This window comes from Oculina patagonica, chromosome 10 (assembly GCF_052425735.1).
Source record: "Oculina patagonica isolate OP01 chromosome 10, crgOcupat, whole genome shotgun sequence".
Classification (NCBI taxonomy): Eukaryota; Metazoa; Cnidaria; class Anthozoa; order Scleractinia; family Oculinidae; genus Oculina; species Oculina patagonica.
The window spans coordinates 6,160,487-6,183,235 of record NC_135767.1 but is presented as its reverse complement, the minus strand read 5'-3'; the positions used below and the strand labels follow the sequence as shown (position 1 = coordinate 6,183,235).

The window sequence follows — 22,749 nt, the reverse complement described above, 5'->3', positions numbered from 1 at the left end:
ATTGCTAAGTTAGGAATTACGCTTCAAAATTACAAACGTAAGCCGTAACTTGCGGATCAAATTTGAATTAAAAGTTGCAAGTTGCGACGTGCAAACTGTCAATCAACATTGGAACATTGCACCACAACATTGCAAAGTTCCCATCAAAAGAACATCCGGTTTGACTGTAAGTACACTTGCTAACTTGCATATTATTCTTTACGCAATAGATAAACGAGTTAGTGACGAACAAGGAAAAGGCTCTTTTAATTTTCAAGGTTTGTATTTTGTTGTATCAGTTGTTGATAGGTTTTATAAGAATTACGCCAATTTAAGTAAACAGAATTTAACTTTCAAGTCTGCATAAGCCGTGATCTTTGTTTGCTTAAATCTACGTATTTTAAAATTTTAAACCGACTTCTTAAACTCATTAATGATTCATCAAATTAAAACAAAGAAAATCATAACCGTGAAGGAGGTTTGGATACCCGGTCTTAATTAGCATAGATTGTTACGATTTTATTTCTCCGTTTACTCCGTACGAGTTTCGTTTGAGAAGATATTTCAAACAGTCGAGACAGTGTTTCATCGGTCTTCGAAACACCTCGAATTTCGTAAAGAATACTCCGCTGCGCGTCGTATTTTCAACTCTCTTCTCAGTGTTTGGATATCCCGATAAATGCTGTCTTGAGTGTTATATATATTACTTCATAATCTCATTTGTTGCTTTTTTCAGACTAAGAACCAGTTAAAAGAGGAACATGAAAGGTGCGTTACTATTTTAATCAAAAAATTCAAAAATCCCATTTCACTGAAGGAAGATCGTTTGTGAATATCAGTTTTGACCCGGTTAATATAGCGGAGAAACTGTTCGTAAAATAACTAGATTCCAACCGTAACTAGCAAGAGGCAAGACAAGTGCCTCGTCTTGATTTTAACCCAAAATTAAAAATAAAATTTGTTTAGTTGGGAAAATAATATCCGGATTGATTTGTTTTTACATAATAAAAAAATGTTAAATAAAGAGTTTTCGAGCTACTAGTTTTTCACATTTTCTGGAGGGCATGTCCTTAAAACATCCTATCGAGATCCTGCCTCATCTATGGCAAAGGTCTGTTTACGGCCCTGGATTCTGGCAAAATATGTGCCCCTTTCTTGTTTCTAACACACAAATATAGTAAAAACAAATTTGAGTAAAATTATTGATCGTCGCACAGGATAAAGTTGTTACATATAATATCACAAGTCGATAAATTAGTTCGGCAATCCCCATTGGACAGTGTTAAAATTTTATATTTACTTTATGTTTTTTTCAATTGAATACCTATGTTAACTTTTGCTTACATTCACAGTGAGATTGCAGATTTAAACCAGAAACTTAAAACGATAAAGGTGACTATAATATTACTGTTTTCAATAGAATTATGGTATACAAGGGTAACAAATGTCTCACATTGGTTCTTTAGTGGGAGGGTGGAGGGGGCAGTGGCTACCCGCCCCGTCCCCCCTCCCCGCCTCGCTCGACAGCTGCCCCTACCTGAGAGCCTGTCCACGGAATATAAATTCATGAATTGTTACATTTTATTTTTATTTTCAGGCGTCAGTCCCAGACACTACTAAGGCCGAGAAACAATTCAAGGTAACATATGATGTTATATGCATTCTTAAAAGGTTGCACTAAAAAATAACGAATTAATCAGAAAGAATTTACGAAATACCATATCATGAGTGTTGGTTGCAAGAATGATTTGTTTTCTTCAAAACGTTGCTTAATTTCTGTTTTTTTTTTTTTTTTTTTTTTTTTTTCATTCTTGCAGATGGCTAAAATTGAATACGACAGGTAAATCATTGAAATCGACTTTGAAAGGTCAGGCAATAGGCTTTTAAAATGATTTTCACGTACTATTTCAAAAGCAATAATTGTTTTGAGATTAGTTCAAGAACTCGTGAAACGTGCTTAGTTAACCAGGCCGAGAAAGACGTATTTTCTAGGACCATGCTAAATGAAAACAGCAAGTTTTTGTCTAATTTTAACTTTTGTTTTACGAAATTAATCGTATAAGGAATCGAAACCCATGTAAGATACTTTGTTGCGTCTCTCAGAGAAATGGCTGGCTTGTTGAAGAAAGAGAAAGAACTAGACAAAACAGTAAGTAAAATGGTTTAATTCTGAAGTTTAATATTAATAAATGATGGAAATCAAGAGAGTCCACGTTAAATCTGATCAGCACATTGTCAATCAGCTCGGAAAAGACACAAAAACGAGGTTTTTGAGAAAAAAACCGGAAGAAAAAAGAGGAAAACAGAGACTGGAATAAACGAAGTCAGAAAATAGCTGTATGCCGATAAATGTTAAACTAGAATAATGCTTCACATCGAGCGTAAATTATGTTGATAGGGACCTTCAGATCGGAGTATGAGTACAAGATTAAGTACGTGTACGACTTTTCAAACCAAGTGCTTATGCTTTCGATTATCACATTTCACACCAATCTTGTACCGTAAGTCTTCTTTTCAACTGGTCAGCATCAGAGAGGAGTGAGGGCTCTGAGAAAGTAACTGGATTGAAATTCGAAAGTCGTGCTCGTGCTCGTACTCCGATCTGGAGGCAATTCGCAGTTGTTCTGGTTTTGCTTAACTACGTTATGTGATTGGTTTAAAACATTTTGTGTCACTTTCTCAACCAATCGGAAGTAAAACCAAAACCAATCGTGATTTTCTCACACACGTTTTTCGCGCTTCACGCCCGCTTCACTTACCTTATTATAGGAAATTAACGATACGTGTTATTAACGCGAATTACAAAAATCGCGTTAATTTTATTGATGCAAACACGTTAACTATAAGCATTTAACCAGAACTTCTCTTAAATTCGCGTTAATTTTATTACGAGTAAACTTGTTCGCGTTGTTGAAATGCCTCGATATATTTCTATAATAAGGTATTTGCTTCCCGGCAGCTTTAATTGGTTCCCTGGATTATCTGTGTCCTTTGCGATTGGCTAGAGTGATTTTGTTTTGGCTTTGTGACACTCAGTTGAAAAGTGCTCTCTAACACTAACGGCTAACACAGAAAAGATACTCGGAACAACAACAACGAAATGCTATTCAGTTTCTCACTGTATACGCTTGTCTTGTCTTGTTATTAGAGAACCACTCTGGAGTGTTCAAAAGTTGACGCAGATCAGAAGTTGGAGGTCAGTTTTAATTATAAAAAAAGTTTTTCAATACAGTTCAAAACAAACAGTTCATACCACTCTCGTTACATTGGCACCTATCCCAAGGTGTAACCATGGAGACACGCGGCACGTGTAACTTAAATAGCTGCACGCGCAGCTTGTTAGATTCCAATCCCTTTTGGGTGAATATCTATATAATGTAATTGTAATAAAGAAGGAGGATATCGTTTTTATTTGATTGATTTTTTTTGTCTTTGTTTTCGTAGACCATGTCAGCGGAGTGCGAAAACAGCGAAAGGTAAGATACTCACATCACAAAACTCTATGACTAATATAATTTCCTTTACATTTCTATCAAGAAATTGCTGAATTTAAATTCTGTTTGCCTGCATAGCATGGCGTTTGGACACCTGATCAGTCGTTGACCTAAGAGAACACTTTGGGAAAGAAATCCTTGAGCGGTTTTCACTTTAGTATCGAAAGCAATTGACATTTGTTTTGGTTCTGCATTACTACACTTAGTGATTGGTTTAAAAAATTTGATCCTCTTTCTCAGCCAATCAGGCAGTACAGTCAACTCTCTCTTAACGGACACCTCTATAATACGGACACCTCTTCAAGACGGACACCTGGTGTTGGTCCGGTCCATGCCGTTCTTCAGTCATTTTACTGTAACTAAACTCCCTATAGGACTGACATCTCTCTTAGACGGACAGTTGGAGCCGGTCCCGACGGTGTCCGTTTTAGACAGAGTTGACTGTAAAACCAAAACCAATAGTGACTCGCTCGCACACGTTTTGCTTCCCGCGCTTTGCGCCGGCTACATGTATTATAAACTTCGAGTTTTGATTGGTTCACTGGATTGTCTGTGTCCTTTGTGATTGGCCAGAGTGATTACTTTGGTTTTTGTTTTCACTACTCTCAATCGACTGCAAATTGCTCCAAAATAAGCAAACACGAAATAGTTTCACATTACCGGCGGTATTCGTTTCCACGGCATGAAACAACCAGGAACGGTATATATCTCTATTCTCCTGATCGGGATGCTAGTCCACCGCAAGTAGCTCCCTACCCCCTCCTCCCCTGCATAACTTGCAGTCAGATTACGCCACGGTACTTCGTCAATATGAGAGAAAAAGTGTCTTGCCCAGAAACTCAGCAAATATAGCCCTTCCCCACCCTGGCCAGGACTTGTACTACGACCTCTTGATCCCCAGAGTCAAAAGGGTTCGTGACACCGAAATTTTTACAACAGAGGAAAGAGACTTTATTTAATTTCTTCTATTCTAGAAAAGCTAAGAAGAAAGAAAGGCAATTTGCGGTTTGGCGACTTGAGGTAAGCACTATCCAACAATTTTTTGACGGATATTTCGTTCAACTTGTGGTTTTACTGTTTACCGTGTTGGCTAGTCTTAAATTTGCGCAAAAAAATATCTTAAACGAACAAGTGAAAGACTAGTTTTTATCACGAGTGCTCTAGTTAAAATGCGTTCAGACGATGCAACAAAATTAAGGAATGTTACAACGCAACGTTTCGTTGCATAGCGGGTTGCAAAAATGGGATATTACACATGATTTTTTGGCAACTGGCAAACGTTTGTTGAGGCTACCATGTCAGATCTTTTTGCAGTTGTTAACAAATCTTGTTCCATTTGTCGTCATGAAAACTGGATAATAATTCCTTTGATGCAGTGTTTTCACAAACACAAAAAAAACACAAGCATTTCGTTCGTACAGTTTAATTGACATTTTCAAATACTCTTGAAAGCACTCAAACAGTCGACATGGGCGTTCGTATTGTGTTGATATTTTATTAGAGTTGGTCTATTTTATCTCATTTTTCCAATTATTTCAGGCTAAGATGCAAGTTAACGAGAAGGAAAAGTAAGTAATATATAGTTTGTTTAATTGTACGTAAATATTGACGAATTTTACTATGAACGTGACTACGGAGGGGGAATAAAAGAATGTTTCACTGTAATTTATATAGCTGGAATTTTTCCCCCAACAGCGCGCGCTTTCATTGGCTACTTCGAGTTCACATGACATCTAACAATGAAACTGTTTCTTGCCAAAAGTCTCTTGAGAGGGCAACATTACAAAATCTATGACGTCAGCGGGTAACATTGCATTGTTACCCGCGAATGTCGACCGACGACTACCGTCAAACTGCATCTACTAACGTCTTCGTTGTGATAAATAACAACACACTTAATGACTTGTATGTCCATCTGTAAACCAGTCAATTTTATTCCTTTCGAATTTCAATGTTTCCCTTGGTTCCACCTCGGGAAGTGTTTGTATCAACCTAGGTCATTATCTTGTCGCGTTGGTGAGACTTGCATGTGTGGCGCGATGACCCTTTAAACTATACTAGCTGGCGAGTTCCTGGTAGATTTGACCTGTCGCATTGTTCAAAGGGTAGATGCAAGACAAATAATGACCTTCCCACTCCTGCCCGTAGTAAGGTTGGTAGGGTATTTGGCTGGGCATTGGGCTCGGTAGGGCATTAGTAGGTGCTTCACGGCTCCTGAGATCACTATTTTGAGCTGACGAGTTTTTAGGAATTTTTCCTGAAATGTTCCAACTGACAGCTCACCAGTAACCGGTTTTCGTTTTTTGGAGAAGCCGTCACGGTAGTTGTATTCATTGTCGCTAAGTCACGCACATGATTTGATGAATACAACTACCATGATTCCCTGCAAGCGCGTCATAGAGGGAATCGGGCATTTGCCTGTGGCTACGTCACAGGTGACGTCATCTTCTTGGTCTTCACTCTCATCATCCGTAGCTCTCGACCAATGAGCAAACGTACGAGAATTCTCATTCATTGCAAAACTAAAGTTAAACAGTTTTATAATTTTAATTATTTTAAAAAATTACATAGCATATGGTAAAAGCTCTCATTTTTGCAATTTCTACATTTTCATAATTAACTGACTGGTATTAAATACTGGTAAAATGCTAATATTTCTCGAGTGAAATATCAACATTTCACGTCAAGAAAAGATAAGTCATTTTTTTACCCATGGTCATGGTTTTCCCTTTTGTCTTTTCCCTTCCAGTGAGCTGGACGATCTACAGAAAGTTCTCACTGACGTTCAGACTAAGCCGTTGACTGAGGTATATCAGTATATTTAATTAGAAGAGGATGAGTTGAGTACAATTCAGAAATTAATCATAACTATAACAAAATTCAATTCCTGTTGAGGTTTTATTCTCACTGTGTCAAAAAACTGAAGAATTTAGGAATATTAAGCAATTATTGGATGAGGCTAAGTATGATATGAAGAATTATGCAATACGCCCAATTCTTTGGGCGTTTTTAATGAAACAAGGCGTTTTTAACGAAACAATTATTCCACTCGAGCTTGTTGGATATCAGATCGTTATAGCCAACACGCGCCTCGTTGACTATCTACAATCTCATATCCAACGCGCGCTCGTGGAATAATTGTAAAGTATTCAGTCACAATAAGGAACTAAATAAAGAGCGCGCGCGTACACAGCACGCGAACTTTGTTTTTGGACACCTCGGCTTGTAATTGGATACTTTGTTATTGGAAATTTTAGCTGCGCACGCGTGCTTAGAACCAATCAGATTCGTGTCGTCCACTTGTGTCTGTAATCATACTCGTGATTAAACAAATCGGACTCCCGCTTCGCGGTCTTCTTGAGTCTTCGGATTTTGTTAAACACTCGTATGATTACAGACCGAATTGGACCCCACTCAGTCCTATTACTATTATATTAATCAGGTGTTTAATTTTAAATTCGTGGGCATCAATAAAAAATATCGAGGCTAGAAGGTCTTTGATAACCTCATTTCATTCAAAACGTTTTAATTTTTTATTAACTTGAACTATCTTAATTTTAATTATCATGCATTCTGTATTTCCCACCAGAAACAATGTATTCAATACATTTGCTTTAAACACTACTGTTAGCTAAGGTTTTGATTCTGGTAGATTTAGTAAATATTGTAGATTTTTACTCATCCGAGGAAGAATAACAAAATGGAAAATGTCTGTTGTGAAACCTAACCTCGCGTTTATGCTAATACATTCTACTCAGTGACTTAGCATGATAGCTAAGTTAAAGTTAAAACAATTTGCTGCTTCTACGTTTGAGTCGAATGACCCGAAATGGAAGGTGCATCTACAGTCTTCCAGCGTAGTGTTTGTAATATAGCACTGTCTCAACTTTTCCAGTATATTTGAAGGCACTTTTTCATATGTAAGAGATCGATTTAGCTATCTTTTTCACGCTATTTGGACACTGTCGATTGCACTTTGCAACTTTATTTCGATCCTAGAAGACTGCTGGTCTTTTAAGAACAGTAAAGCTGCCTAATTGTGCCTTTAACTGCTTGTTTCACTTCCCTGTTTTTCCAACAGTACAAGATCGGGTTTAGAGAGGAGTTGAATAAGACTAGAGTTGTTGAAGCTTTCCAGGCAACGAAATGTTCTGTTGCATTGGCAAAAAACACAGCCACAATGATCCTCGGCACATAGCAGGCAACAAATGCCAACTGCACCCACATAATGCTGGAAACTGTCTTTTTGTATCTTGCTATGTTTAGCGGAATCCCTCGTCCATTCTGTTGTCCGTGAGAGACATTGTTTTGTACTTGGGCTTGTTGATGTCGTAGTTTAATGTGGATCCTCGTGTAACAGAAAATGGAAGTTAGCAGGCAAAGTATTAAGACAACAGAGGTTGCCTCAATGGCGATATCTTTTCTCCACACCCGGAGTAATCCACATGAAGCAGCAATTAGCCAGAAACAAGTTATGACTACACGAACTCGCCTTAATGTTACGGTATGTCTGTATCTCAATCCCAGCAACAGGGCGAGAAGTCTGTCCAAACTTATTGCTGTCGAGGTCAAGGCAGATACGCCACATAAAGTAAAACCTGAAGCTCGCCAAACGTTCAGAACGTAGTACAGCACATTCACGTTCATCTCAATTACACGAGACATAATGCGGGTAGCATACAGTGGTTGTACAATAAGACCAACACAAAGATCAGTGACCGCCAGACATCGAAAGAAAAGTTTTGTCGGAGGATGAATAGAAGAGACATTCTTCAGAGCCACAAGGATCAGAGCATTGCCCACAGCAGCGGTGATGGAAAGAAAAATGTTTAAAGCTGAAAAAAATTCAACTATGCCTGCTGGTGGTTCGCTGAGTGCTTGGTTCAGTTTGCTTGTGTAGTTTCCTTCTCCAGTAAAGCTTGTCATTGCTCTTGGGTAGTCAAAAAATTACGCTTATCTGAAAGGGTGCTTGAAGTTGAGAAAGTTCCGAAGGTTTAATATTATCAGGTTCCTGCTTTGTTATTTGAGATGATGATTTCATATGTCGCTGATAACACGCCCACTTGTGCTGACAAAGTGTATCTAAACTTAGTCGATGTTTAAGAATATTCTGGAAAAAATAGGTCAGCTCTGCTAGAAATTCTAAATCCCTGTGAAAAATTAAGGGTAAGGTTTGTTGTCTTTGACAAAATTAACAATTTTGTTGTTGCGCACTCTGGTAGCGTGAAATGAGTCAATAAGTGCAGGTGATCTGAAATGGAAATTTAATTTTCCCGTAATCACGAAACTTGAAAATGCCTTTCCTAGAAAAACGTTTCGTCTGTACACGTTTATTAAGGTTGCGACTGCTCGCTAAAATGTTAGGGGCCTGCGGCATATTCACTTTTTACCTCGACTGGACCGTTTGCTCGAAACGTTCTCTGTCGTTAATTCAAACGATCAATCATCATGCAACGTTCGATGGATAATTAGAGCGTGTTTTCGCAGCCCGTGTTGACGTTAAGATGCTATCGACTGGTGGTATATTTGTATATACTTCCAAGACTTGACAACTTAAAAATAAATTATGCGAGACTTCACCAGCTAGCAGTTTATTATTTTAGAAACCTGCAATGGAAATAAAAACTTTGTAAAATGAAAGTCATTTTTTCCAGAATGTTTCACAGCAGTACGACTCCCGGAAATAATTTCACTGAGTTCTAATGCAAACCGGATTATTTCCACCTTCTCGACTTTAATCGTAGTTTCTTTCATTAATTATGAAATAGAACCTTAGCCACTATTTAACAATTATCCTGCGAAATCGCGCGGAATATCGCCTGATACTTAGCTAAAATCAGACGATATTCCGCAAGATTGAGCAGGATAATTGTTTTATTATTCAACAAATTGTCAACGGAACACATTTTGCACATTAAAAAACTGTAATTGTGCAGCACTTTACAAGATTTCGGACGAATTTTCGCAACTTACGAATATCGCAGGATATCTGTTATGTACGGATGACAGATATCGTTAACATTTTGACCATATATGGGCAGCGCGCGCATCTGTTGAATAATAAGAGTGCTTATGTTGTAGAGGTGAGCTGATATAGTTGGTAGTTATTTCGAGTGCAGCAGATGTCCTTGTGATTTGTTGAGGTGCGAAGCGTTGTGCTATAGGAAAGAAACATGGACTCTTACTTCAACTCAGCCAAGCTTAGCTAAAGGGAGTCTGGGCTCTAATAAGAGCGGTGACGTCACAATCCCAGGCTTTGCACGGTCACAAATAAACAAAAGAAAAGGCATACGGACCAGTCTGCTTAAATATATTTTACGTTCGTGGCTGCGGGCAACAATTTCACAAGATAAAACGCAAGGCTGATTAAACGGTGTGAGAAGTATACTAAATTCCAATATTTCAGAAGGCACCGCGTTGATTGCTTGCGCCATGTCGCGTCAAATCAGCGCGCGCGCTAAAGTTGAACCTGGAAGGCATTTGCATGCGTATACCAAAATAATAGGCCAAAAGTAAACGCTAACTTACCCAACCAAAACGTGCGCTTTAGTAAGTTATACTTTAACTTTTGCTATATTATGTATTGATTAATGAGACACTGATATGCTCCTATCTTTATGTTTTCTCCTTTTTTGCAGATCCCTCCTTCAAAGAAGTCCAATCGTTTGACAAGATATTTCAACCGACTGCTCAGGCGCTGAGAGATTATGAATCATAATCATAAGTCCCGAACATGTACAAAAAATAAACCATTAAGGCAACAAATAAATAACAAATAAATAAAACTTTTCATTGACTTTCAGGCAATTCAGTTGACTGAAGTAATCAGTATATTTTATTATAAGTAATAAATTATAAATAATTTTTTGGAAATAATAAAAGTAACTGGCATGGGTAATTTGTTATTTTAAAAATTTAAAAATTGTGAGCAATTTTCGAGGTTAGAATGATTAGAAAGTCTTTGAGAACTTAATAGGAGCAAAGTATCCGCGTGAACTAAGATCAATGATCCAATTTTGGTTCTCCCAAAGAAATGCACCCTTGGTCTCGTTTGTGTGTTCTCATTGCGGAGGAGGCTTGGGTACATACGTTTGTTTCTCAAGGAGGTATGGCTTGTTTTCATTTTTAACGGAGGTTTATGTTCGTTTGAGCAAGTGTCTTCGAAGGTATGTTTGGCCATTTATAGCGGAGCTCCCAGCGGCCGCAAGGGCCGCAGAGCAGAGCCCCATACCCATAGAAAATTAACAGACCCATATTTTTGGTTATTCATGGTCATTATTGCTAGGGGCATGGTTCGCGGGCGCGTGCGCCCAAGCGACGACGTCACCCCAACATGGGGGCCATACTCCAGAAATAGGTTTAAGGTTATGGTTAACGTCAGCTTACATCTTTGATATTGGAAATACATGTCATAGTCAATTGACAGCTGTCAAAACAAGGTATCCGCTGACCAGTATCACATCGCGGGCTCACATATAGAAATCATCGAGGTCGAATGTTTTTTTTTTAAATTTACCGCTGGCCATGTAATGGTTTAAATTGGATCACGGGCTCAACTGCTTTATTTTTTTCCTGTTATCGTTAAGTAAATTCGGATTTTCGAAAAGGGCAAAGTAAATAACAGGGGAGCTCCACTTTTAGGCTTGGCTAAATCTATTTAATATATAGTATGGTATTTTGCATCGAAAGGACTTCAAGTAACGTAAGCTTGTTTCGAAATGACCGGATACCCAATGACTACCAGAGTTAAAACTGGATTAAACTTGTGAAACCTAACATCGCGGTTACATTTATTAGAATATTCCCATCGGTGGCTTAGCAAGATAGTTAAATGAAAGTTAAACAAAGTTGCTTCTTCACTATTTCCGCCAGATAGATGAATAACAAAAGGCGCATCTTTGTTTACAGTTTTACAATTTATCGTTCGTAATCTAGCGCTTTCTCAATATTTTTCATACAATTTAAAAGCAACATTGCAAGATGCAAATTAAGACTATTAGTTGTACTTTGCAACTTTATGTCGATTTACACAGCTTGTCTTTTACAAACAGAAAAACTGCCTGATTGTGCCTTTAACTGATTGCTTAACTTCTAGCATTTTCCAACAGTATAGAATCGGGTTAAGAGATGAGTTTAAGAAGACTAGAGTTGACGAAGAGAACCAAGCCACATCATGTTCAATTCCATTCACATCTAGCACAATCACAATGCCCCACGGAACATAGCAGGCAACTAATGCCAACTGCACCCACATAACGCTGGAAACTGTCTTTTTGTATCTTGCTATGTTTAGTGGAATCCCTTCTCCGTTTTGTTGTACTTGGGCTTGTTGATGTCGTAGTTTGAGGTGGATCCTCGTGTAACAGAAAATGGAAGTAAACAGACAAAGTATTAAGACAACAGTGGCTGCCTTAAGGTCGCGGGGGATACCAACAGCATGAATAAATTCATGAAGGGAAATTTTGCTTGACCTGCATCCTTTAAAACGCTTATTTCTCGGCTGTTATGGGTGCGATTAAGCTCAAATTTACAGAGACATAACGAAATGATGAAAGATTGTGAATGTCATCTTTTATTTGGTAGATTGCATTTTACGGCGATGTTATAGCCTCGTTAGTGCCAAATTGGGAAAAAAATGATTTTGTGGCAGAGTTTGCGGAACGAGTAGAAGACAGCACACTGCGATTTTGTCAAAAACTAATCAGTCAATACCTCTAGAGTGTTATAACAGAAGCAGATTTTTTAATTTAAAGTTTGCCAGCAAGTTATGGCGGTTTAAGTGCGCAAATTTGAATTTAACGTCTTCTACCTCTTTCTAAAAGCGCTCTTTTAAAATTCCGCTTCTGTTATGACACACTACAGTATTCATAGTTTACCTATCTGCAGTGGCAAGTCATGAAGTTCTGTATCCGCGCTGTATTCTCTGCCACAAAATTGTCGGAAAAGTCCAAACTTTGAGATTTCCGAAGGTGTCCCGACCTAAATACGATCATTTTGCCAAGGAGAGATGTAATTATGGTAATTATATTCCACGCTTTTATGGTGAGAACAATGCGTTTTCAAAAAGGACACGATTGTTTATGCCGAATATTTTTGTGATTACTCTGAGTACACTAGTTGCAGAAATAGTCAAATTTAAATAAAAATAAGCTCAAAGACTTCCTACAATCTATATGAACGTATATCGCTAAGTGTTGTTTTAAATTGGTTAAAATATCAAAGAAACAGGGATTTTTTACAAATCACGCGCACGCGCCCATATTTTTCTCCAGTCATAAATATCTCGTAAAGTTGTCGATGTGAGTCGTTGCACTTCGTGCATACGCTTTAAATAAATGCATAATGATGAGCCTAAGGTGTCCCCCGCGACCTTAATTGCGATATCGCTTCTCCACACCCGGAGCAATCCACTTACAGTTGCGATTATCCAGAGACAAGTTACAACTACACGAACTCGCCTTAACGTTACGAAATGTCTGTATCTGGGTCCCAGCAACAGTGCGAAAAGTCTCTCCACACTAATTGCTGTCAACGTCAAGGCAGATACGCCACTTAAAATAAACGCTGAAGCTACCCAAACGTTGCTAACGTAGTACAGCACATTGACGTTCATTTTTATTATAAAAGACAAACTGAGGGTCGCAAAAAGTGGTTGTGCAATAAGACCAACGCAAAGATCAGTGACCGCCAGACATCGAAAGAAAAGTTTTGTCGGAGGATGAATAGAAGAGACATTCTTCAGAGCCACAAGGATCAGAGCATTGCCCACAGTAGCGGTGATGGAAAGAAAAATGTTCAAAGCTGAAAAAAATTCAACTATGCCTGCTGGTGGTGCGTTGAGTGTTTGGTTCAGTTTGCTTGTGTAGTTTCCTACTCCAGAAAATTTCCCCATTGTTCTTTGGTGGTCAGAAAATTGAGATTGCCTTGAAGAGTGCTTGAGGACTATTGAGGAATAAAGTATCACCTTGCAGCTTTGTTTTTGAAATGATGATTTATATGTTGCTGACAACACGCCCTCTTGTGCTGTGCGTGTATTTTTTTACAGGACTTCTTGTTTATCCTTAAAAGCCCGGTGTTTATTGCATTATTCTTTTAAATTTGGATGAGTTCATATGTCGCTGTTTACACGCCCACTTGTGTTTTGTAAGTGCCTTTTTCACTCGACTTCCTATTTATCCTAAAAGGCCCAGTTTTAATTGCATTATACTTTCAAATTACCTCATTCGTCCATTTTCGTGAACATTTGAGGTTAAAACTGATATATCTGTCAGATGCTTGATATTACAGCGCTTACTATTTATAAAACAAAAATTTTGAGATTGTGCTATTTTTCCAATAGTTCTGCCGTTATAATTATTTTTGGGCAGAGCATTTAAGTAGAAGTTTAATCCAGTAATTTACATTAAACCTATTTTTGTTATCGCGCAACGTCGAAAATCGGGATTGATTATTACATAATAATCTTTTATAATTGTGATTGAAGGCATCGAGTAAGCTGTGTAAGGAATCATTTGTTTTTCTGTCGGGGTTCAGGAACACAGAATATCAGCGATGCATTTAGACATTGTAAGATGCTGAGGCTTTATAGATCCATTAACACAAAAATTTTAAGTCCGGAGAAAATTTGTCATCCGTCATTTATCAATTTTAACCAGTGGCAATTATTGGTCACCTGATATTGCATTAGTCAACTAAATATTTCCATATTTTCTTAGAGTCGACAATTTACAGAATTCATTTTTTTATAAGAACATTTTTTTACAAGAACATCGAGGATGAAAAAAGGCCAAAAATTAAGAACATCTTAAAAACGTGCCCAAGGCTGAAATTTCGTTAAGAACGAATTTTATATTTTCCTCTTTGTTGCGAGAGAAAAATCTATGAACTTAATAAATAAATTTTTATTCAAATCCTGACTTTTTTTTTTTTTTTTTTTTTTTTTTTTTTTTTTCAGCGATTACAGTACAATAACAAAAGTACACGGTTAACACTGCTTACAGTACTTAAACTACTAACAGTCTTTAACAATACCTAAATACAGCTTACAAAACACTACTTAAACTACTAGCAATTACAATAACACCACAGGGCAAAGAAAAGAAGAAGGCAAATAACCATAATTACAGGAAGACACAATGTACCGTTGATTGTTAAAGTAAGGCAAAAGCATGTGATTGCACTTGAGATATTTAAAAAAACAGTAACCTATGTTCCTGTCATGAGATTAGGAGTATAAAGTTAAGTAAGAAAAAAAAGAAAAAACAGCACGGACATAACAATATTAAACATACCTATATGTATCCCGCAAAAGGTTTCCATTTTTTAATTTCTCCACTTTCTGTTTCTATTTCACGATAAGATTTGAGTAGACATATGAAATACGTTAAGTTTGGGTACATTTCCTTTGTTTTAGTTAGCCATATGTGATATCGTGCTAAGAGAAGACAGTAGTTGATTAAAAGTGCAGATTGAGAATTGTCTGGCCTCAGCCCCAAAGCAGTGGCATTTGATAAGTTGTAGTCTTTAGGCAGTAAATTTACGTTTTCTAGCCATTTGATAACTTCTTTCCAGAAGTGTGATGTTTTGTCGCATAACCAAAAAAGATGAATTAATGTCTCTGGGGAGGAGTGACAGAAGCTGCAGTTTTCTTTATCTTTTAGACCTATTTTAGTTAAGAAGGTATTGGTTGACACGCGTCTATGTAGGAGTTTGAATTGAAATTCAATAAGTTTAGTACTCTTGGTGCATTTCTTAGCCAAGACGTAGGCAGCGGTCCAATTTATATTAACCTCTATTGGTAGGTTACAGTCTTCTAGCCATTTATTTTGACTTAATTCTGGCGTTAGACTTTTGTTGCTAATCAGTTTATTGTATACTATTGAAGTTGCCTTTTGGGCCTGTAGAATTTTTGTTGTGAGTGGCACATGGTCGCAGTTGGTTTTCTGTACATCTCGGAAGTTAGATTTAGCCCGAAGGGACTTTACCGCCGATATTAATCCGTAGAAACTTAGAGGGCGAGGATCCAATCCATACTTTGAGTAGAAATCTTTTTGCGATAGAAAGGTGTTTGTGTCTGGACCGAGAAGATGTTTTACCATGGTAATTCCTTTTGTGAACCATTTTTTAAAAAAGACTGGCTTGTTTGCTATTTTTATAAGGGAGTTATACCAAAGTGGCAGGTCCAAAAAACGATCTTTAGATGTTATTTCAGGCTCAAAGTTAACTTCTGCCCAAATAACTAATATTTCTTTTAAAAAGGCATCAGAAGTTGTTATTGTCGCTAAGGTGTCTCTAGCGCTGAGGTTGCAAGAAAAAAAGTTTTGGCAGCCATATTTTTCGAGAGCTATATCGAAGAAGATTTTCCATTTTCCGCTGTTACTGTTATCTAAATATTTTTTAATCCAGGTGGTCTTAAGAGATTTATTGAAGGAGATAATGTCAATCATTTTTAGGCCACCATTACCAAAATCGTTTATCATAACTTTTCGCTTAATCTTGTCGCCTTTACCGTTCCACAGAAAGTTATAAAGCAGATTGTTAATTTCATTAATGACATTGTGGTTTGAGCAAAGGGGAGAGAGTAAATAAACCAGTTGAGAGACTACTAATGACTTGATTACAGTGATTTTACCTAACAAGGTGAGCCTGCGGTATTTCCAACATCCTAACATTTCCTTAACTTTCTCAAGTTTCTCGCTGTAGTTTAAAGAAACAGATAGTTCGGGGTCTGTAGAGATCCATAGCCCTAGGGTTTTTACCTTGTTTTTTGGCCATTTGAGTTCTTTTCCTGGTAGCACGATTTTGTCATTTCCAATACTTGCACCGATCCATAGGGCTTCAGTTTTTTTGTCATTGAGCCTGAGGCCAGAGACTTTGCTGAATTCATCAAGCATTGCAAGAGATGAAAAGAGAGATTCATGAGACCCGTCAAGAATTAGTGTTGTATCATCGGCGTACTGACTTATCTTAATTTCCTCATCGTTTACAGAGATTCCCTTTATATTTGTATTGTTTCTTATCGCGATGGCCAAAATTTCTGCCGATAGAATGAATAGATATGGTGACAGTGGGCAGCCTTGTCTAACACCTCTTTGAATTTCAAAAAAATCGCTAGCCCAGCCATTGTTTAGAACACAGCTTTCGGTATTGTTATATAAAGTTTTTACCCAATTAGTGAGCGAAGCACCGAAGCCGAAGGTTCTTAGAGTGTCATATATGAAGGACCATTCAAGAGAATCAAAAGCCTTTTCGAAGTCTATGAAAAGAAGTAGGCCCGGAATGTTCTTTTCTGTGGCATATTGGATGATGCAATCGATAAGCCGAATATTTTCACCTATAAATCTGCCTTTTAAAAATCCTGTTTGATCGTGGTTAATAAGGTTTGGGAGGACGCGTTTAATTCGATTTGCGATAGATTTTGCGGCAATTTTGTAATCAGTATTAAGAAGAGTAATGGGCCGCCAATTTTTGATGAAGTAAAGTTCCGCATCCTTTTTTGGGATAAGCTTTATGACCCCTCGCCTTTGTGAAACTGAGAGGCAACCAGAGTCAAAAGCATAATTGAGGGCCGAGATCAAAAACGGGGCGATATCTTTCCAAAAGACTTTGTAAAATTCAGCGGGAAATCCATCAGTGCCTGGTGTTTTGTCGGGATTCATATTCTTCAGCGCTTCAAAACATTCCTTTTGAGTTAATTTTCCTTCGCAGAGGGTTTGTTCTTCTTGAGTCAATGAAGTGGTGTTTACTTTGGCGAACACTGATGATTGAAAGCAGTCTGGGATTTTGGACGTGTAGAGGTTTCTATAAAAATCTGTACATTCAGATAAAATAGCTTTATCCGTGGTTACAAAGTCGCTGTCACTGACTTTTAATTGACTTATTGTTCCATGTTTACAGTGCCTCTTTTCGAGATTTAGGAAATATTTTGAATTCTTTTCGCCCTCGTTGTACCATAGCGACTTTGATCTAATGATAGCGCCTTTAGTACGATACTCAATGATTTTTTCTAGATCTTTCTTTAAGGTGGTAATTCTTTCTGCGACGATGTGATATAAGGGGTTGTTATTTTCTGCATTATCCAGTTGATTTTCTAACAAGGCGATTTCACTTTCTAGTGCTTCTTCTTGTTTCTTTGTAGTTGCGCTTTTGTACGCGGCGTAGGATATTGTTTTTTCTCGCACTTTTAGTTTGATCATTTCCCAAAGAAGAGCCGGATTCACCGTTGTGTCATCCTTGTATTGGTTCACGGTGATATTAATTGTTGTTTTGATTTCTTCAATATATCTGATTTCAGACAAAAGAGAAGTGTTCAACTTCCAGAAACCTTTTCCCCTGGGGTTAGAGTGTAGAGATAAGTTTAGGGTGACCATTGAGTGGTCTGTTTTAAAGCCAGGAACAATGTCTGCATGAGTAACATCACATAAAGATGATTCGCTTAATAGGAAAAAATCGAGTCGGCAATGTATGACGGGTTTGTTTTGGCGCCAAGTATATCTCTTAACCTCCGGGTTTAGCGTTCTCCAGACATCGGTCAAACCAAGATTTTCAGAGAAATCTCGAATCACTTTTAAGGCATTTTTGTGTGTTCTGGCAAGGCCGCCCTTTTTGTCTATTTCAGTATTAAGAACTAAGTTAAAGTCCCCACCGATTATAATTTCCTCACATTTAAAGCTAGATAAATGATCAAAAAAAAGCTGGAAAAAATTTGGATCGTCTTCGTTAGGTGCGTATATGTTAGCCACGGTAAGATTCTTTCCATTAGCAACGATATCACATATGATAAAGCGACCATTCGGATCTGAAAAAACCCTTTGAATTTGAAGATTAAAGTTGTTATAAAAAAGAATGCCAACACCCGCTTTTTTGCTGCTGCAGCAGCTGAAAAGCGCTTTGTAGCCCCACTCATTAGCCCATATTTCCGAAGTGTCTTCAGAACAATGAACCTCTTGCAGCATATATATAGATTGCTTTTTCTCTCTCAACCAATTGAACACCTCTCTCCTTTTTGTATTGTTTCCTAATCCCCTGACGTTAAGGGAAGCTAATTTCAGATCCATTATATTATGTGAAGTAAAAGAGATTGTGATGACTGATTTGCATTTTTATAAATAACGGTCTCAAAATGACCACATGCTTTAAAAATACTGGTTCGACATTAGCATATAACCATTGGAAGACAAAATTAACTTTGCTGCAGAAATAAAGAAATAAATAAATAACAAAAAAATTACAAATGGAATATAAGTGAAAACTTAAGCTACACATAGCGTACGAGCAAAAAAACGTTGGAAGCAAGGAAAAAAGCGACAACATACAGAGCGACGACAAGCAACAGTTAGGGAAGATTAAACACGCAATTAGTTTAAGAGTGAGCTTTTGGTTTTTCGGTGTTCTTCAGCAGCTCTCTCCGCTCGCAAAATTCTACAATGTCCTTATAAAAAGTGGCGAAAAAAGTTTTAGCTCAAGGGTGGTAAAGAGCAAAAACTAGAAAGAACAAAGAAAGGGTTTACGAGGAGTTTGCTCCATTAGATGTCCAGCACCTGGCCAACTGGCCAAAGTTTACCTCTTACATATAGTTTGTCCGGTTGTGATTTGCTAAAGGATACGGGAATATTATTTCGTTTTGCCGTCTTGAAGGTATCCATTTGTTCACGTCTTCTGGTCACCAGTTCTTGAGGGAGATCCTTAAACATCTGGAAATTCGTACCTCTGAGACGGGAGCCAAGACCGAGAATTTTCTCGCAATCTTTGAAGCGAAGGAATCTGGCAAGAATTGGCCGCGCTCCTCCATCTTCTTTCTTTCTCCCCAGTCGATGAACTCTTTGAATCTCCACAGAACTTGCATCATGATAGCCCAGCTGCTTTTCCAGGAAGGATCTAAGCACTTCTTCTGTGTCTTCTAAACCATTTCTCGGCGAAGGAAATTCAGGGATGTTGTTAAATTTTATATTCTCGCGTCTCGAGTAAGCTTCTAAATATAAATCTTTCGTGTTGAGGTCTTTTAAAGTTTGGTCAATTTCTCCCTCCTTGACTTTTAGTTCGGCTATTTTCCCTTCAATACCTTTGATCTTTTTGTCTAAGGCCTTTTTATCGCCATCTTGTTTCTTTTCAATCAGCATGTGGTTTGACTTTAGGTTCTCGATATCTTCTCTCGCCGTCTTCTCGAATTCTTCAAGTATCCCTGTTCTTCTTTCTAATTTGTCCAAGCTGCCTTCAATTTTTTTAACGGCGTTTTCAATGGTATCCAGCTTCTTGAGCTTTTCTAGGATGCATTTTAGAGTTCCATTAAGATCGTCCGTTAGTTCGAGCGCGGTCAGCACAAGGTCGCTGTCATCGTTATGTTCGCCATGTTCCTCGCGTGGCGGCGAAGACTCGGGAGCGCTTGTGTTTTTTACTTTTTTCATTGCTGGAGAATCCACTTTTCCATCCGTCGAGCTGTCGGAGGATCGGTTCCTTCTTTTTGATACGTATTTTAGCAAAGATTCCGCCATTGACTTCCAAGAAATAGCGAATTTTTTGCGAGCGGAGATAAGCACGTTCTTCACGGCGCCATACCTCGGCCCAGTCCTGACTTGTAACCAATATTGGCATCACTCATTGGTGACGTGAACATGTACATATCTGTTAGGAATGAATTTACTGCAATACTACTTTTTTTTAAAAAAAAAATAAGAACATTCTAAGAAGATTTCAGGCTCAAAACTCCGAAAAAGTTAAGGACGTTCAGTCCAGGCCAAAAAATTAGACCTTCTTATATTAAAAAAAGAGTGTAGCCTACACTCACTAGCCTACATAATGACAGTTCGGAAAAATTATTGCAGATGAGGACACCTGTCTTTTTATGGCAAATCCTCATTAACTAGGACGTTAACTTTCCCTTTTATCTAATACTTTCATTACTCGTGGATAGGCTGTCTCGTTATTTCTGAGTAACCCTTTCTGTTTCTAACCATACAAAAACAAGTTTTGGTGCATCCTCGGAGACCCAGGGAAAAGCGAAACTGCGGGAAAAAAAATTCGACACTGTTAACTTCATTAAGTTTGGCTTAGTCTTTAGTTACATGACGTCATTCTTAACTTGGGTTGAGTTTTATTGCCGTAAAATGTACAGCCGCCATGTTTTTCTGTTAGGTGGATGAGACACTCGCACCGCGAGCCAATTATGAGAAAAATAGGCGCACGGAGAATTAATGAGAATCGAGCATTATGTTAACGTTTTAAATACCATTATTCAAACAATGATGGCTGAAATTTCATTCGTCTTCTCTGGTCGCTTATTCCTGCGAGAGTTGTTTAAATCTAACTGGAACATTAATGTCGTTCCACTGAAACAGAACCTTCACTGAGCTTACTGATGCCTACTACTACTAAAAGATTGTTCATGAGGTAAAAAACTCGTTAAAACTGTTTTTGAAATACAAGTTTTGGGTTTGATGAATTTCTTGCCATCAAAAGATGGACAATTCAACGTTGTACATTTTTTTCATTTTATAATTCACTTGAATTAACTGAACTTTCTGTTATCATACATATGTACCACAAAACACAATACATAGCACGGACTTAGCATGCTTATAATTAGTTATAAAACCTAACTGCTAGGAAACGTTTTCACTCTGGTATAGGTCATAATATTAGAGATTTGCCCCCATCCAAAGAGGAATCGGCATAACCTCAAACTGTTAAATGACTGTTGTGAAACCTAACCTAATGCCAGTTAACCCGTCTACATTTATTAAAATTTTCTAATCGGTGGCTTTGCATGATAGCTAAATTGAGTCAAATAAATTTGTTGTTTCGCTATTTGCGCCAAATAGATGCGGAATGGAAGGCGCATCTTTGTCTACAGTTTTGTAGTTTATCGTTCGTAATTTAGCGCTGTCTCAATCTCTACCAGTTCAATTAGAACTGAAGGCAGCTTTGCACATTGCAAGAAATGAATTTAGCTACTTTTTCACGCTATTCTGAGGGTGTCAATTGCACTTTGCAACTCTATGTCGATCTACACAGCTTGGGCCTGACAGCTAGTCTTTTAAAAACAGTAAAGCTGCCTGATTGTGCCTTTAACTGCTTGTTTCACTTCCCTTATTTTCCAACAGTACAAGATCGGGTTCAGAGATGAGTTCAACAAGACCAGAGTTGATGTAGCTAGCCAAGCCACGTCGTGTTCAATTCCATTCGCATATAGCACAAAGGCAATGATCCTCGGAACATAGCAGGCAACTAATGCCAACTGCACCCACATAATGCTGGAAACTGTCTTTTTGTATCTTGCTATGTTTAGTGGAATCACATTTCCATTCTGTTGTCTGTGGGGCACATTGTTTTGTACTAGGGCTTGTTGATGTCGTAGTTTGAGGTGGATCCTCGTGTAACAGAAAATGGAAGTTACCAGACAAAGTATTAAAACAACAGAGGCTTCCTTATTCGCGATATCTCTTCTCCACACCCGGAGCCATCCAACTATAGCAGCAATTAACCACAGACAAGTTATGACTACACGAACTCGCCATAATGTTACGACATGTCTGTATCTCAGTCCCAGCAACAGTGCGAGAAGTCTGTCCACACTAATTGCTGTCGATGTCAAGGCAGATACTCCACATAAAATATAACCTAAAACTCCATAAACTTTGTTGACATAGTACAAAACATTCACGTTCATCTTTATCTATACTAGACACAATGTAGGTAGCATGAAGTGGTTGTGTAATAAGACCAACGCAAAGATCAGTGACCGCCAGACATCGAAAGAAACGTTTTGTCGGAGGATGAATAGAAGAGACATTCTTCAGAGCAAAAAGGATCAGAGCATTGCCCACAGCAGCGGTGATGGAAAGAAAAATGTTCAAAGCTGAAAAAAATTCAACTATGCCTGCTGGTGGTGCGCTGAGTGCTTGGTTCAGTTTGCTTGTGTAGTTTCCTTCTCCAGTAAAGTTCGCCATTGTTCTTGGGTGGTCAGAAATTTAAGCTCGCCTTGAAGAGTGCTTAAAGTAGAGGAAGGTACAAACGTTTGAGGAATAAAGTATCAACTTACAGCTTTGTTTTAGAAATGATGATTTTATATGTCGCTGTTAACACGAACTCTTGTGCTGTGCGTGTATTTTTTTTGACAGGACTTCCTGATGCTCCTTAAAAGCCCGGTGTTTATTGCATTATACTTGTAAATCTAGCAATTTGACTATTTTCTTGTACGTTTGATATTAAAACTGATAGATCTGTCAGTTGTTTGATTAAACGTTGTAAATTAACCAGTGAGACAAAAGTTTCAGCTTGC

The 22,749-nt window shown here is 37.9% G+C and overlaps 3 protein-coding genes and 1 pseudogene across 4 annotated transcripts in view; 1 reads left to right on the top strand and 3 right to left on the bottom strand.

Annotated features, from left to right (window-relative positions):
• LOC144628356 (uncharacterized) overlaps positions 1–22,749 on the top strand; it is a 66,464-nt gene that overhangs the window by 5,772 nt on the left and 37,943 nt on the right. The window contains exons 9-20 of one of the 2 annotated variants that reach the window (XM_078486456.1): positions 210–257; positions 716–747; positions 1,332–1,371; positions 1,577–1,618; positions 1,797–1,819; positions 2,083–2,128; positions 3,128–3,175; positions 3,424–3,455; positions 4,448–4,493; positions 5,013–5,041; positions 6,223–6,280; positions 10,112–10,269. In XM_078486456.1, coding sequence (XP_078342582.1) covers positions 210–257; positions 716–747; positions 1,332–1,371; positions 1,577–1,618; positions 1,797–1,819; positions 2,083–2,128; positions 3,128–3,175; positions 3,424–3,455; positions 4,448–4,493; positions 5,013–5,041; positions 6,223–6,280; positions 10,112–10,174 — 507 coding nt within the window. In that variant the 3' untranslated portion in view covers positions 10,175–10,269. Of the gene's footprint in view, positions 1–209; positions 258–715; positions 748–1,331; positions 1,372–1,576; positions 1,619–1,796; positions 1,820–2,082; positions 2,129–3,127; positions 3,176–3,423; positions 3,456–4,447; positions 4,494–5,012; positions 5,042–6,222; positions 6,281–10,111; positions 10,270–22,749 lie in introns of those variants that run through there. The other variant, XM_078486455.1, reaches the window with a different exon arrangement.
• LOC144628361 (trace amine-associated receptor 9-like) overlaps positions 6,287–22,749 on the bottom strand; it is a 180,227-nt gene continuing 163,764 nt past the window's right edge. The window contains exon 3 of the mRNA XM_078486460.1: positions 6,287–9,080. Within this exon, the coding sequence (XP_078342586.1) occupies positions 7,488–8,399 (912 nt within the window). The 5' untranslated portion in view covers positions 8,400–9,080 and the 3' untranslated portion in view covers positions 6,287–7,487. The remainder of the gene's footprint in view (positions 9,081–22,749) is intronic.
• On the bottom strand, positions 18,857–20,052 carry LOC144628345 (uncharacterized). The gene has a single exon (XM_078486446.1). It carries the CDS (start codon positions 19,961–19,963, stop codon positions 18,998–19,000), a length of 966 nt encoding a protein of 321 aa, XP_078342572.1. The 5' UTR covers positions 19,964–20,052; the 3' UTR covers positions 18,857–18,997.
• LOC144628358 (adenosine receptor A3-like) lies at positions 21,193–22,640 on the bottom strand (annotated as a pseudogene).

Excerpts from the sequence above, each read along its gene's own strand:
- LOC144628345 (XM_078486446.1), bottom strand. The coding sequence starts at position 19,963 with ATGGCGGAATCTTTGCTAAAATACGTATCAAAAAGAAGGAACCGATCC.